The 15,167-nt window shown below is 37.7% G+C and overlaps 1 protein-coding gene across 1 annotated transcript in view; it reads right to left on the reverse strand.

Annotated features, from left to right (window-relative positions):
• Nucleotides 1-15,167, reverse strand: part of TANC2 (tetratricopeptide repeat, ankyrin repeat and coiled-coil containing 2) — a 368,982-nt gene that overhangs the window by 92,339 nt on the left and 261,476 nt on the right. Inside the window, exon 9 of the mRNA XM_010856460.1 lies at nucleotides 30-311. Within this exon, the coding sequence (XP_010854762.1) occupies nucleotides 30-311 (282 nt within the window). The remainder of the gene's footprint in view (nucleotides 1-29; nucleotides 312-15,167) is intronic.

Raw genomic sequence — 15,167 nt, forward strand, 5'->3', positions numbered from 1 at the left:
TCTTTAAAAAAAAAAAAAAGGGTACCTACGTTTGGGGGAGGCGTGTGGGCTGTCAGAGGCGATTTGTCTCATCCGTGTTCCGTGGCAGCTGAGGGCCACCAGTCTGGAAATGATGGCAGTTTTGCCGAACCCAATGTTTCCCACGATCACGACTCCCTGGTTCACGCTGGCGTTTGAACTTTGAAGCTGAGCATCTATTTCATGGAAAACCCAATCCCGACCAACGAACACCGACTCCGTAGTGATGCTGGGCACTTCAAAGAGCAGGGGCTTCAGAGAGATATCGGGAGGTCTGTAAGGTGCAAAGCGGACTGGAAGGAACAATAAGAGAACAGGGGACTTAGGCCAAAGTGTCAACACTGAGAGAAATAAAGAGCAAAAAAGCAGCATGGTTTAGAAGAGCACTGAGAGTTCACTGTGAGGGTATTCTGGGTTATTCAGAAAATAAGAAAACTCTGAATTTTGGTTCTGTACAGAGAGGCAATGATACATGAGCTAGAGCTACTTGCGACTGCAGCTGCAAGAACCCAAACATGGTTAAAACAGCAGTAACTTATGTTATAGTCAGAAAGTCAGTGTGATACTCAAAATGATTTAACAATAGGGCTGGCCCACGTGCTGGCAATTAGGAACAGTAGTGAAAACGCAGGGTCCCTCAAGCCTCCTTCTTGGCCTGGGGATAACCTTTAAAATGTTGGACTGCGGCGATCTGTAGGGCTGGAGTCTCAGGAGAGGCTGGGGTGTGGCAGGGAATCCAGATGGCTGACAGCATCAACTCTTTACCAACCTGCAAGGTCATATTTCAGTATTTAACCACCAATATGACCACACCACTACACATCGGTCCCATGGGAAGCAATGTGAAGAGACCGTGTCTGTTTCTTTAAAAACACTAATAAAAAACAGTGATTCCTTTAAGTTCATGATGATGTTTAAAAAAAATATATAGCAAGTATATTAGGGGAAGTAAAAGCTCTGATGGCGTAAACGGTTTTCAGTATGTTAAGTGGTCAAGAAAGCAGAAACTCAACTTTCACTAATGTCTCTGCACCTGTACTGCTTATATTCATGCCAATTAAAAAGGATTTCTGGCTTCTACACACATGTACTGGGGACAAACCCTTACTGCTTTCCTCAAGACTCTTCTCTGTGCTTGTGTAGTTGTGAGATGTGCTAGGTGCCAAGCATGAGCTCTATGCACAATGGTTCTCTAAAAACCTGTAATGTGACTTGGTTTCAACAGTCAACCTCCAAATAATACTGATGGTAAAAAGAAGTCCTGCCTGACCTCTCATATCTGAGTTAAATGTCTTCTTAACTGTTTTAAGAGTAGTTCTAGATGTACCATTAACCTCAGATATGCAGATATGGCAGAAAGTGATGAGGAATTAAGGAGCCTCTTGATGAAGGTGAAAGAGGAGAGTGAAAAAGCTGGCTTAAAACTCAATATTCAAAAAACAAAGATCAAGGCATCCGGTCCCATCACTTCATGGCATATAGACGGGGAAACAGTGACAGACTTTATTTTCTTGGGCTCCAAAATCACTGCAGATGGTGACTGCAGCCACGAAACTAAAAAGATGCTTACTCCTTGGAAGGAAAGCAGTGACAAATCTAGAGAACGTATTAAAAAGCAGAGCCATTACTTTGCCTACAAAGGTCCATCTAGTCAAAGCTATGGTTTTTCCAGTGGTCATGTATGGATGTGAGAGCTGGACAATAAAAAAAGGTTGAGTGCTGAAGAACTGACGCTTTTGAACTGTGGTGTTGGAAAAGACTCTTGAGAGTCCCCTGGATAGCAAGGAGATCAAACCAGTCCATCCTAAAGGAAATCAATCCTGAATATTCATTGGAAGGACTGAAGCTGAAGCTCCAATACTTTGGCCACCAGATGTGAAGAGCTGACTCACTGGAAAAGACTCTGATGCTGGGAAAGACTGAAGGCGGGAGGAGAAGCGGATGACAGAGGATGAGATAGTAGGATGGCATCACTGACTCAATGGACACGAGTTTAGGCAAACTCCGGGAGATGGTTAAGGACAGGGAAGTCTGGCATGCTACAATCTATGGTATCGCAAAGAGTTGGACATGACTGAGTAACTGACCAAGATGTATCATTTATTTTTTATATTATTATTTATTTTTTTGAATTTTATTTCTGTATCATTAACCTTAGCACAGTAACCTGACACACAGTAGGTGCTCAATAAATGCTTACTGAAAGATTTAATTAAAAACAAAGCATTACATTCTAACCCCATATTATATTTTGGAGAATAAACGTCAGAGGTGGGAAGGGGATGAGACAGGAGAAAGGAAATCATAAAAGTGGAAATTAGGTCTACTTATCCTGCTTATATTATTCTAGAACATACTTAAACCATTCCAATATCTTAATACAGAATCTGGAGATGGCAGCTTACTTGAGAAAAACACACACATGTAAACACTCTCACTTAAAACTATTGCAAAGCCATTTGAATGGTAACTGAGCATTTTAAAAAAGGATAATTCCAAAAGTAGTACAAAAGTTAAAAATATAAAGTCAAACTCTAATAATAGAAGCAAATAGTTTCCTATGTCAGTTTTAAAATATCCCAAATTTTCACTTAAAAAAAGAAAAGGCTGTGGAGATACAGATACATGGTTACTCATAATTTCCTGATTCACATCTGTTTATCAAAATGTACTCTTTTAAAATACATATATAATTACAGAATTAGGTGAAAATTAGACTTTGACTTGCTAAAAACACTCAATTCTAGTGTCTTACAGTTAAATAGATTCTACTTTTCTTTTAAATTTTACTTTTCTTAAATATTATTTTATTGAGCTATGATTCACATACTTAATATTCATCCTTTTAAAAGTATGTAAACCAGTGGGTTTTTAGTACATTCACAAAATTGCACAACCATCATTATTTAATTCCTCAAGATTTTCATCATTGTCCAAAGAAAACCACTTACCCATTAGCTGTCACTCTCCAGTCTCCATTTCCCTAGTGCCTGGCAACCAAAAACTTTCTGTCTTTACAGGGTTGCCTATTTGAGACATTTCACATATATATTACCATACAATAGCCTTTGGTGTCTGGCTTCTTGCACTTAGCATGTTTTTGAGGTTCATCCATGCTGTAACATGTATCAGTACTTTTATTGCTGAACAATATTCCATTATATGGATATATCACATTTTGTTTATCCATTTATCATCTGACAAACATCTGGGCTATTTCCACTTTTTGGCTATTATGCAGCATGCTGCTGTGAAGATTCATGTACAGGTTTTTGTACACGTGTTTTCAATTCTCTTGAGTATACTTCCAGGAGCGGTACTGCTGAACATACTGCTGGGTCATATGGAAACTCTAAGTTTTAGCTTCTTGATAGACTGCCAAACTGTTCTATTTTAGTTTTGTTATTTTTTATGGAAGTAATACATATTCACTACAGAAAACTTAGGGATAGCAGATAAACAGAATAATAATCTTACTCCCACTAGCCAGAGAGAAACACAATTCACTTTTTCCCTGAGTTTTGTCTGTACCAATAGATACTTATTTTTAAAACAAAAATCGTACTATAGATACCATTTCATAACCTGCTTTTCTTGCTTTGCTTAGCAATTCCAAAGTTCTGAAAAAGTGGATTCTGTCAGACTCGCCAGCTTAACGGTTGCTTCCATGGAAGGACTGATCCTTGGAGCTCCTCACTCCATCCTTTCCAATTATGTCACTTGACAGCAGGGGGCTGCTCACCATGCAAGGGGTTTCCTGGGTAGCTGAGTGCCCTTGGTGGGCAGACACTCACACAGACCTGCTGAGCTCTGGCTGAGCAATCACAGGACTCCCAGAGAAGAAGGAGAGAACAGAAGATCGACTGGCTTGATATGAGTCTAAGAAGAGATCTCAGGTCACAAACAGATGGTTTCAGAACCAGAATCAAAACCTAATTCTTTTTTTTTAAATATTGTAAATTAACTCATATATATAGAATCTATGCGTCTGCGTGGCTCAGAGGTTAACGGGTCTGCCTGCATCTGCCTGGAATGCGGGAGACCTCGGTTCGATCCCTGGGTCAGGAAGATCCCCTGGAGAAGGAAATGGCAACCCACTCCAGTATTCTTGCCTGGAGAACCCCATGGAGGGAGGAGCCTGGTAGGCTACAGTCTATGGGGCCTCAAAGAGTCAGACACGATTGAGCGACTTCACTTTCACTTTCTTCATAGAATCTAGAAAAATGGTACTGATGAGCCTATTTGTAGGGCAGGAATAGAGACACAGATATAGAGGATGGGCTTGTGGACACAGGGGATGGGGAAGGAGAGGGTGGGATGGACCGGGCGAGGAGCACTGACAGGTGTCCACTACCATGTGTAAACAGATAGCTAAGGGGAAGCTGCCGTTTAGCACAGAGACCTCGGCTTGGTGCTCTGTGATGACCTAGAGCGGTGGGATTGGGGAGTGAGAGGGGAGGCTCAAGAGGGAGGAGACATATGTAACACATATGGCTGATTCACACTGTTGTACAGCAGAAACTAGCCTAACACTGAAAAGCAATTATACTCCAATTAAAAAGAATTGGTAAATAAAGGAAAAAACTCCTAATTCTGACTCCAAAATCCAGGGTTTTTTTGCATTATACTATGCTGTTTCTCTATATCATATCAGTATTAAATTTGAATCTGATTATCAGTGATATCACTGATGACCAGAACTGAGTGGACTTCGCTGACTCGCTAGGCTAGCTTCCTTCTCCTTCACCTCTCCTGTGCTTCCCTTCAGAAATGGCATGACTGGCCAGAGAGAGAGAGAAGAGCTTCTCAGACACTCAGGTGCTTTCTAGACTAACAGACTTACCTGTTCAGGTCTAAGATTACTTAACATTTTGTCTCAAAAGAGGCTTTCACGAATATGACCGATGCCGATTTATAATACAGGGTAAGTACAGACTCAACTTCAATGCTGAAGTTTCTGAGAAAAATTCTATTAAGATAACTTGTTCTCACATTGACGTAATCTCTCATCATATTTTATTCTACTGAGAAAGCTTTGACATTTTGAAAAGTTATTTTAAAAATTTTCTAAAAATGTAATCAATTCACAAAAGCCTCAAGGGAAGAACAGACAAAATTAACCCAGCACCATATGGTAAAACAACTGTAGACACCAAGAACAGCCCAGAAACGATTTCTGTGCCTCAGAACCTAAGGCTTTTGTCAGATCAATATGATGAAAGAAAGCCACACTCTGTATGTACCAACAGTAAATTTAGGGCATATGAACAAGAAGGCATGTTGGCCTGCGCTGTGGGACATGGAGGGAATGAATACTTTCTGCGGCGTTCATCTTCCTAAATAAATGTTTCTTTGTTTAGGAGATCAGCTGGCTTCCAAGAGATTTTCTAAAGCAGAAACCACGGAAATAATCCAGTGAGAAAGGACCACTGCAACTGTAGCTGAGCCAAGGGAAAAAAAATGAGCTAAACCATACATTTAGCAACAGATTCAGTTCTCTAAGCCCTGAAGTGGCTGTCCCAGGGCAGCAAGAGACAGGAAGATCGTCCCAAGCTTCTCAAAACATTCCCAAGTATACTGACATCTGGAATTTACTTTGAAATTTGTAAAAAAACAAAAACAAAAACAAAAAGATGTGTGGTTGAAGAGAAGGGCAGAATGGATAGATATATGGTAGAAATAATAAAACATTAATGACATAATCAAGGCAAGTATATGAGTGTTTATTGTGAAACTTGTCTTTTTGGGGGTATATCTGAAAATACTGCTAATAAAATGTTGAAAGAAAAAGCAGCTAAAGGAAAAACATTCCAGTAGAGTACACAAATAAGAAAAGTTTTGGAAAGCAGTTTTTTTTTCTTTTTAAGAAATGTAATAACCACTCAAGACTCAGATCTGTGTGTACATCTCTTCAATGCAAATTAGGCTTGTGACAGACAAATGAAAGCTCTCTAGGAAACAGTCTCTGTGAGACCATCAATATGAATAATCATGTATCTAGACTTACAGAGAAAACTGACCTTTCTTTAGCTAGAGCAAAGAGTAAACATTTAAAAAACAAACAAAAGTGCATTAGGGCTAATAGACCAGCTTGTCCCAACGCAAATAGAAACAGCTGCAGCCAAAGGAAAAGGGGAAAGGGAAGTGGGGGCAAAAGAGCTCTAACTGGATTTAGACTAAAGCATATTTATTCATGGAAAACAACCAGGAATCATTTGAAAAGAAGTCAGTCACAGGACTGGCAGAAGAAAGGGTCTGTGTCATACAGCCAAGGTCTGGTGCAAACAGGAGTAGCGTTGTGCTTCCTCACATTCTTCCACAATGGCTGTAAAGTCTAGCCTGGAAGCACCTCTGTTCCTCAGAACAAAAGATAATTTCAGGCTTATTCTTAGGGTTCAGGCTGTGCATGTTATTCTCCACACAGCACAGGAAAAACACATGTGCTTCAGACAAAACCTGGTATCACATCAGCACCCAACATACGTCAAAAAACATGTTAATTTTTTCTTAAGTATGCTTATGAAACCAAGGCAGGGCTCATCTGCCTACTGAGTTTCTCGAAGGCTCACACTCCCATTTACAAGAGTCAATCTGCTTAGGGTCTGTTGCTTATTTATGGCACTCAAGAAAAGAACTACAGTAGGCAGGTCCTCCTACCCAAGGAAATGGAGTTTTTGAAAAATGTAAAGCAATTTGAAGCAGGTCCTAAAAAACAATCTAAAGATAACAGCTTGAGAAATGTTCATTCCAGATAACTTCTGCTTTAAAAAAAAAAAAACAACAAAACAGATTAAATAAAGCAGAGGCACTTTCGGGGTCAACAGGGAAACCTACAGCAGAGTGGGTAAAACCAGACTTGGAGCCAGGCTGCTTCAGGTGATATCCTGTCTCTGTTACTCACTAGCTGTGCAACCTTAGGAAAGTTACTTACGTTCTTGATCTCTCAGTTTTCCTCATCTTTAAATCAGGGATAATCATGACATGGGAGGATTAAAGCAAGTTAATACAAAAGTGTGCCTAGGACAGTGTCTGTTGGTTAACTGCAGTCATGGGTACCTCTGTCCACACCATCAAGCCAAAAGAATCCAGTGTAATCTAATCATCTTCCTCCCACACACATTTATTTAAAACAAAACAGTGGAAAGGACACTGAGAACATATGCACTCTCCTAGAGCCCTCACCCCTTTGAACTGCTGACTTACATCCCTTCAACCTTTCACCCCCAACATTTAAAAAAATTTGTACTGGGATATAATTGCTTTACAATGCTGGGTTAGTTTCTGCTGTAGAACATCGTGAATCAGCCATAACTATACATATATCCCCTCCCTTTTGAGCCTCGCTCCCACCCCACCCCCCATTCCACCCATCAAGGTCATCACAGAGCACCAAGCTGAGCTCCCTGTTCTGTACAGCAGTTTCCCACTAGCTATCTATTTCACACATGGTAGTGTTATTTATGCATGTCAACCCTACTCTCTCAAATCGTCCCTCCCTCTCCTTCCCACCCCTGTGTCCACAAATCCGCTCTCTACATCAACGCCTCTACTCCTGCCCTGCAAATAGGTTCATCGATACCATTTTTCTAGATTTCATATATATGCATTAATACATTATATCTATTTTTCTGACTTATTCACTCTGTATAACAGGCTCTAGGTTCATCCACACAAACTGACCCTATTTTACTCCTTTCTATGGCTCAGTACTATTCCATGGTATATACGTACTCCTGAAAGAGCCACACTTACTGTCTTCAGTTCCATAATAGTAACTCATTCTAGTCTAGCTTCCTCCCACATTACTCTATTGAATTGTTTTGGTTAATGACCCTAAAGACGTTCTAACTTTTAAGTCCAGTGAACTATTTTTAGTTTTTATGCTTAACCACAGCTCGGTACTTAATACTTTTAACAAATCCCCACTTTTTGAAATATATTTCCTTCTTGGGTTTGACATAGTAACACTTTCTTCTAGCTCTTTTTGGGCCCTCTCTTCCTCTTCTTTAATGATTCTTCTCTTCTGCCTCTCTCTGAAATACTGCCAATCTTAGGTTCTATATTTTATTGTTTTTTTCTTCTTCATGATCTTCCTGGGTAATCACAAAGGAATAGACTAATGGTTTTTACAACTATCTAAGTGGTGATGGCCTATATTTCTCTTCCAGATCCCAGTTCTAAACTCCTGTACAGCATTTTCAGCAACTTATAGGAGTTGTCTCTGTGGATTTCCAGTAGATATCTCAAACTTAAAATGTTTAGAACTAAAGTTTGATCTCATTCACCTTAACCTATTCTTTATTTTCCATTCAATGTCTCAGTCAATTAAATATTCCCATCTGTCTGGTCTCCCAAGATAGAAACCTGGGACTCATCAGGACTTCTTTCTGAAACTTTATATCTGATTTGTCACAGGACCTATCAATGATTCTTGAGGAATTTCTTTCAGATATATTTCCTGTTTTCTTTCCCCATTCCACTGCTATTTATAGTGATATAACCTCTGGAGGAGCTTCCAGATCATTCTAAGCCTCAGTTTAATTATCTGTAAAATGAGGGTAATAAGAATACCTATTTCATAAGGCTAAATAAGAAAATGCACATTAATTTCTTAGTTCAGAACCTAATTAATCCTCAACTGACAGTCATATGGTTCAGATTCTCAACATCTCTTGCTTTTCACCATATACTTCAACAAGCTTTTTTAAATACAAAATTTATTTATTTTAACTGGAGGCTAATTACAATACTGTATTGGTTTTGCCATACATTAACCTTACATCCCACATATTCTTCCTGTATTTAGCCATCAACTACATGTATCTGATAAAATCATGTCAGCACCTACACTTCTACCCTTGTATCTCATCAACTTAACTCTACCACAATCATCCAACCTGGTAAGTCCTTACTAGCTAGGGGAGCTCTTGTCATAGGGAATGTACATTCAATAATGTTTAATAAATGCATTCATGAATGAAAACAGTGAATATGAATTTTCCATTCTCAACTGCAGGGAACTGTTCACAGACTTGTCTTTGGTAGAACAGGAAGGCTACAGGAAAACAGTTATAAGATGCAAACTCAGGTCTTTGAAAATCACTTGAACTGTACAAAAATAACAAAAATAAATGAATCATCTGTTTCCCACCTTTCAGGGATAAATTCTTATTTAAAGTTTACTGTCATAAACAAGAGAGCCATTAAGTAACAAGACATTTGGGGAAGAAAAACTGTTATTCTCCAAGCTCTGTGCATATCACAGGCAAGGCCTGGATGCTGGCCAAGACACTGATAATCAAACAATCATATTCCCACAGGAAGCTGGGAGAAGGGAGAAAATGTGCTTTAGAGCTAGTATCCAAAGAGGATAGAATATATATTTTTTAAAGATTATTTTCCCTTTCTTTTTGAAAAGTTACTGAGAAGGCTGATGCCACAAATATCCACTTAATAACTAATGTCTTGCTAATGTGACATGTGGGATTTATTTTGTGTAAATAACAACTATATTTAAAATTCCTCATTATTATAGGTAAAATATGCATTTTAGCTTACAGAAAACCCAATTCTAACCATCAAGACAGTCATTTTCTGATGAAAGATGGGTTGATGCTTTGGTTCATTTCTTCTATAATTTTCTTTTTTTTTTTTATATATTTTATTTATTTTATTTTTTTTCTAATTTTATTTTATTTTTAATCTTTACATAATTGTATTAGTTTTGCCAAATCATTTTAAAAATCTGGCATCCAATTTCTATTTCTGGCCAACATGAAGAAATGTGGACTAGATCTGCCCTCCTAAAACCAAGATAAACAAACAAAGCTCTAGACAGAATATATGAAACAATGGTTTTCAAGACACTAGACAAAGGCAATGAGTAATAATAATCCCTGAGAGATGGAAAACAAATGAGGTAAACTCTATGCCTACTCACAACACTGACAGAATTTTCAGACCACAATGTAGGGAGGGAGAATCCAGTCAGATTCTGACAGACTCCCTCAGCTGAGTAGACGAAGCTGAGAATCCAGGGAGACTAAGGCAGTGACAGTTCACAGGACAAACAGTTACAAAGAAATAATTCTGGAAACCTGTGGAGTAACCCTTGAGTCATCAGCAGAGCAGTGACTGACACAAGTGTGAGGGTTAAAGAGAGTACCTGCTGCTTACATAGGGCCAGGAATAGTGCCTGTTTCTTCCAGCCATAATGGAAAACCTCACAATGTACAGGACACTGGATACATCCAGGAAGATCTTGACCCAGTAGTACAGAATAATGACACCTGCAAATATTGTTCTGATTCTACTCCAATCTTAAGGACAAGACCCCAAACTGATTAAGCTATTTCCAAATAACGCACATTCCAGAAAAAAGTTGAATATTTATAGGAATACAAAAATATGCAACACCCAATAAGGTAAAATTCATAATGCTTGGCATCCAAGTGAAGATTAACAGGCATGCACAGAAGCAGGAAAATAGGCACCATAATTAGGAGAAAAACAAATCAACTGAAACTGACCCAAAACTGACACAGATGTTAGAATCAGCAGAGAAAAGTATTAAAAACCATGATTATAACTATATTCAGCATGTTCAAAAGGGGCATGAAAGATACAAAAGACCCAAATTGCACTTCTAGAGAAAAAAATCAGAAGTGAATAAAACACCTACATGGGATTTGTGACAAATTTGACATCACAAAAGATGAGTAACCTTAAAGACATAGTAATAAAAGCTATGCAAAATTAAATACACAGAGAGGGACTTCTCTGGTGGTCCGGTGATTAAGAATCTGCCTGCCAATGTAGGAGACATGGGTTTAATCCGGGGTCCAGGAGGATTCTACATGCTATGGAGCAATTAGGCCTTTGCATCACTACTAATGAACCTGCATTCTAGAGCCAGTGAGCCACAGCTGCTAAGCTCGAGTGCCACAACTACTGAGGCCTGAACACCTAGATCCTGTGTTCAACAATGAGAGGCCACTGCAAGGCGAAGCCTGTGCACCACAATGAACAGCAACCCCGCTCGCCAAAACTACAGAAAGCCTGCATGCAGCAACAAAGACCCAGTGCAACTAAAAACAAATAAATAAAATACACAGAGAAAACAGATAACAATTTTCAAATTATTAAAAAAAATTAAAAAAGCATCAGTGAACAGTGAGACAACTCCAAGTGGTCAAATACTAAGTGTAATTAGAGTCTCAGAAGGTAGGGGACAAAAAATACATTTAACGAAAAATGGTGATGGAATTTTCAAAATGACAAAAACTATAAATTTCCTGATCAAGGAAACTCAATGAGATTCAAGTGAAGAAACATGAAGAAAATGACACCAAGGCAAATCATAGTCAAACTGCTCACAACTAGTGATAAAGAAAAAATCTTGAAAGCAGTCAGAGAATAAAAAGACACATTAAGTACAGAGGAAGAAACCTAAGGACGATAGCAGATTTCTTGTCAAAAACAATGCAAATGAAAAGGTAGTAGACCTAAAGCTTTAATTTATGGAAAGAAAAAAAAACATGTCAATCTAGAATTCTATACCCATTGACAATATCTTTCAAAAATAACAGTGAAATAAAGACTTTTCATACATATGAAAGCAAAAAAAATAATAATCAGTCACCAGCAGATCCGTAATGTAAGAAATGTTAAAAGTCCTTCAGGCAGAATAAATATGACACCAGATAGAAAAATACAAAGAAAGACATGAAGAGCACCAGAAATGGGAACTGTGTGGATTAACATCTAAGATTTTTAAAAAACTCTTTAAAAGATAATGACCTTTATATGGGGCAGTGGGGAGGGGATTATAACATTTAGATAAGTAAACTGTCTCACAACAATAACATAAAGGCTGGGAGGACAGAAACAAAATTATACTATAGCAAACAAAACAGTCACCATAACAGGCTTGAGACTGCTACCCTGAGAAAGCCTGCTTGCAAGGCTGGTCCTTACCTGAAGTTTGGGAATGTGGATTTCAAGAGGATTCCCATGATTCCCAGAACTAAAAAGAATGGCTCACTGTGCCTAATCTGTTTGTATAAACAAGAATGTTTATGCTGAATGTTTGCTTTTCTTCTGGGAGTCTGGAATTTTGGTAAGTTTTAGGCAAGGAGGTCTATATAAAAAATTTGGGCACTGAACCCTATGAGCTCTCATGTTCACACATGTCACAACTCACTGCTGGAGAAATCAAATGCATCCTGTGTGACTTTACTGGGAGAGAATACTTCGAAGCTTCTGTCTGGTTTCCTCTGGACTTTGCCCCATGCATCTTTTTCCTGTGCTGATTTTGCTTTGTACCACTTTACTGTAATAAAGCATAACTACGGGAATGACTATATGCTGTGGACTGTAAGTCCTTCTGGTCAATTAGTGAATCTCGGGGGAGGGAACCCCAAACACAAGTATTATAAATGCCTTGAAAAATTAATCAAGAGAGACCATATTTTGGCTCATAAAAATTGTGAATAAATTTAAAAGAATTCATGCTGTTCAAAGTATGGTCTTGACCATAACACGACTAAATTAGGAATCAATAGCAGAAATATATCTGGAAATTCCTGCGAAATATCAGTGAGTTGAAGAAAAAATCAAAAAGCAAAACAGTATTTTAAAAGTGAAAATATAAAATCTGTGAACTACAGCTAATGCATTACTAAATAAAGAAATTTATAGCATTAAAATGCCTATGTTAGGATAGAAGAAAAGTCTACGTCAATGACCTCATCTTTTACCTCAGCAAATTAGAAAATAAAGGAAAAAAATCCCAAAGTTAAGCAGAAGGAAACAATAAAAATTAGAGTGGAAATAAACAAAATAATAAACAGAAAAACAACAGAAAAAATTAATGAAAATAAAAGATCACAAGAAGCTTAATAAAACCAATAAGCCTCTAAGTAGACTAATAAGGAAAGAGAGAAGACATACAATACCAGTAAGAAGAGAATAAAAAATGATGGGCAAAATGACTAAAGATTAAAAGGGTAAGGGGATACTATGAACAACTTTACACCAATAAATTTAAACAGATTATATAAAAGAGACACATTTCTTGAAAGACACAAACTAGTGAAACCCACTAAAAAAGAAACACATAGCCTGAATAATGTATATCTAATAAAATATTTGAATTGACAGCTAAAATCTCCCCATAATGAAAACTCCAGAACTTAATGGTTTCATGAACAAATTCTACCAATAATTTAAGGAAGAAATAATATCTATTTTACACAAACTCTTTATAAACCTAAAGAGAGACTACCTTCTCATTACTATGATATTAAAGCCAAAGATATTGCAAGAAAACTACAAACCAATATATCTCATGAACACGGATGCAAAAAACATATACAAAATTATAGTAAATTGAGGCCAATATAAAAAAATATATATCATGATCAAGTGGATTTTATACTTGGAGTTCAAAGTTGGCTTAACATTTGAAAAATCAATGTAACTTATTACATTAACAAAGTAAAGTGCATCTATTGAAAACCTAGAAACTGAATGCTGTCTCCCAAAGATCAGAATAAGGCAAGGATTTCTGCTCTCTTTGCTTCTATTCAACATTGTACTAGTTCTAGTCAGAGTAATAAGGCAAGAAAAAGAAAAAGGAAGAAATAAAACTATCTTTATTTGCAAACAACATGATTATCTCTGCAGAAAAGCCTACAGAGTCTATAAAAAAGCCATAAGAAATAACAAGTGATTTTAGCAAGGTTTCAGGATACAGGAACAATATACAAAAATAAAAAATCAATAGTACTTCTATATAATTGTTGATTAGCAATGGACAATTAGAAATCAGAACAAAAGCAACACTATTTTTAATAGCGTAAGAAATACAAAATACTGAAAGATAAATATAACAAAATATTTTCAACATCTGTACAATGACAAAACATTTCTGAGAGAAGTTAAGGAAGACCTAAATGAATAGAGAGACACATTATGTTCATGGATTGGAACATTCAACATTGATAAAAAGTCAGTTTTCCCCAAATTGATCTACAGATCCAATGCAGTCCCTTTCAAAATTCCCGCAGACGTTTTGGGTAGAAATTTACAAGTTTCACAGGGAAATACAAAGAACCTAGAAAAGCCCTGAAAATAAATAGTAATAGTGAAGGGTTAACAATCCCAATTTTAAGCTTTATTATCAAGTTATAGTAATCAAGAGGTGTGGTGAAAGTGAAAGTGAAGTCGCTCAGTCATGTCTGACTCTTTGCGACCCCATAGACTGTAGCCTGCCAGGCTCCTCCGTCCATGGGATTTTCCAGGCAAGAGTACTGGAGTGGGTTGCCATTTCCTTCTCCAGAGGATCTTCCCGACCCAGGGATCGAACCCAGGTCTCCTGCATTGTAAGCAGACGCTCTACCATCTGAGCCACCAGGGAAGCCCAGAGGTGTGGTATTAGCATCAAAATAGACAAAGATTAATGGAACAGAAGTAGTCTGGAAACAGATCCATACATATATGGATGACTGATTTTTGACAGTATAAAGGTGCAAAAGGAATTCAGTAGAACAATCTCTGCAATGAAGGATGTTAGAACAATTAGAAATCTATGTGCCAAAAAGAAAAACCAAAAACTCTGATACCTACAATGCACCACATATAAAATTAACTCAAAATCAATCAATCACCTAAACATAAAACTGTAAAATGTCTAGAAGAAAATATAGGAGAAAGTATTTGTGACTTTTGGTTTGCCAAAGAAATCTTAGATACAACGCCAGAACAATCCATCAAAGACAAAAATTCATAAGCTGAACTTCTAAAAACCTCTGTTTCAAAAGATACTGTTAAGACAATGAAAAAACAAGCCATAAACTGGAAAAACATATTTGCAAAGTGGTGGTGCCTGGTTTAGTTGCTAAGTCATGTTTGACTCTTGCGACCCCATAGACTGTAGCCTGCCAGGCTCCTCCGTCCATGGGATTTTCCAGGCAAGAGTACTGGAGTGGGTTGCCATTTCCTTCTCCAGAGGATCTTCCCGACCCAGGGATCGAACCCAGGTCTCCTGCATTGTAAGCAGACGCTCTACCATCTGAGCCACCAGGGAAGCCCAGAGGTGTGGTATTAGCATCAAAATAGACAAGGATTAATGGAACAGAAGTAGTCTG

Source organism: Bison bison, unplaced genomic scaffold (assembly GCF_000754665.1).
Source record: "Bison bison bison isolate TAMUID 2011002044 unplaced genomic scaffold, Bison_UMD1.0 scf7180017864371, whole genome shotgun sequence".
In the NCBI taxonomy this organism is placed as follows: Eukaryota; Metazoa; Chordata; class Mammalia; order Artiodactyla; family Bovidae; genus Bison; species Bison bison.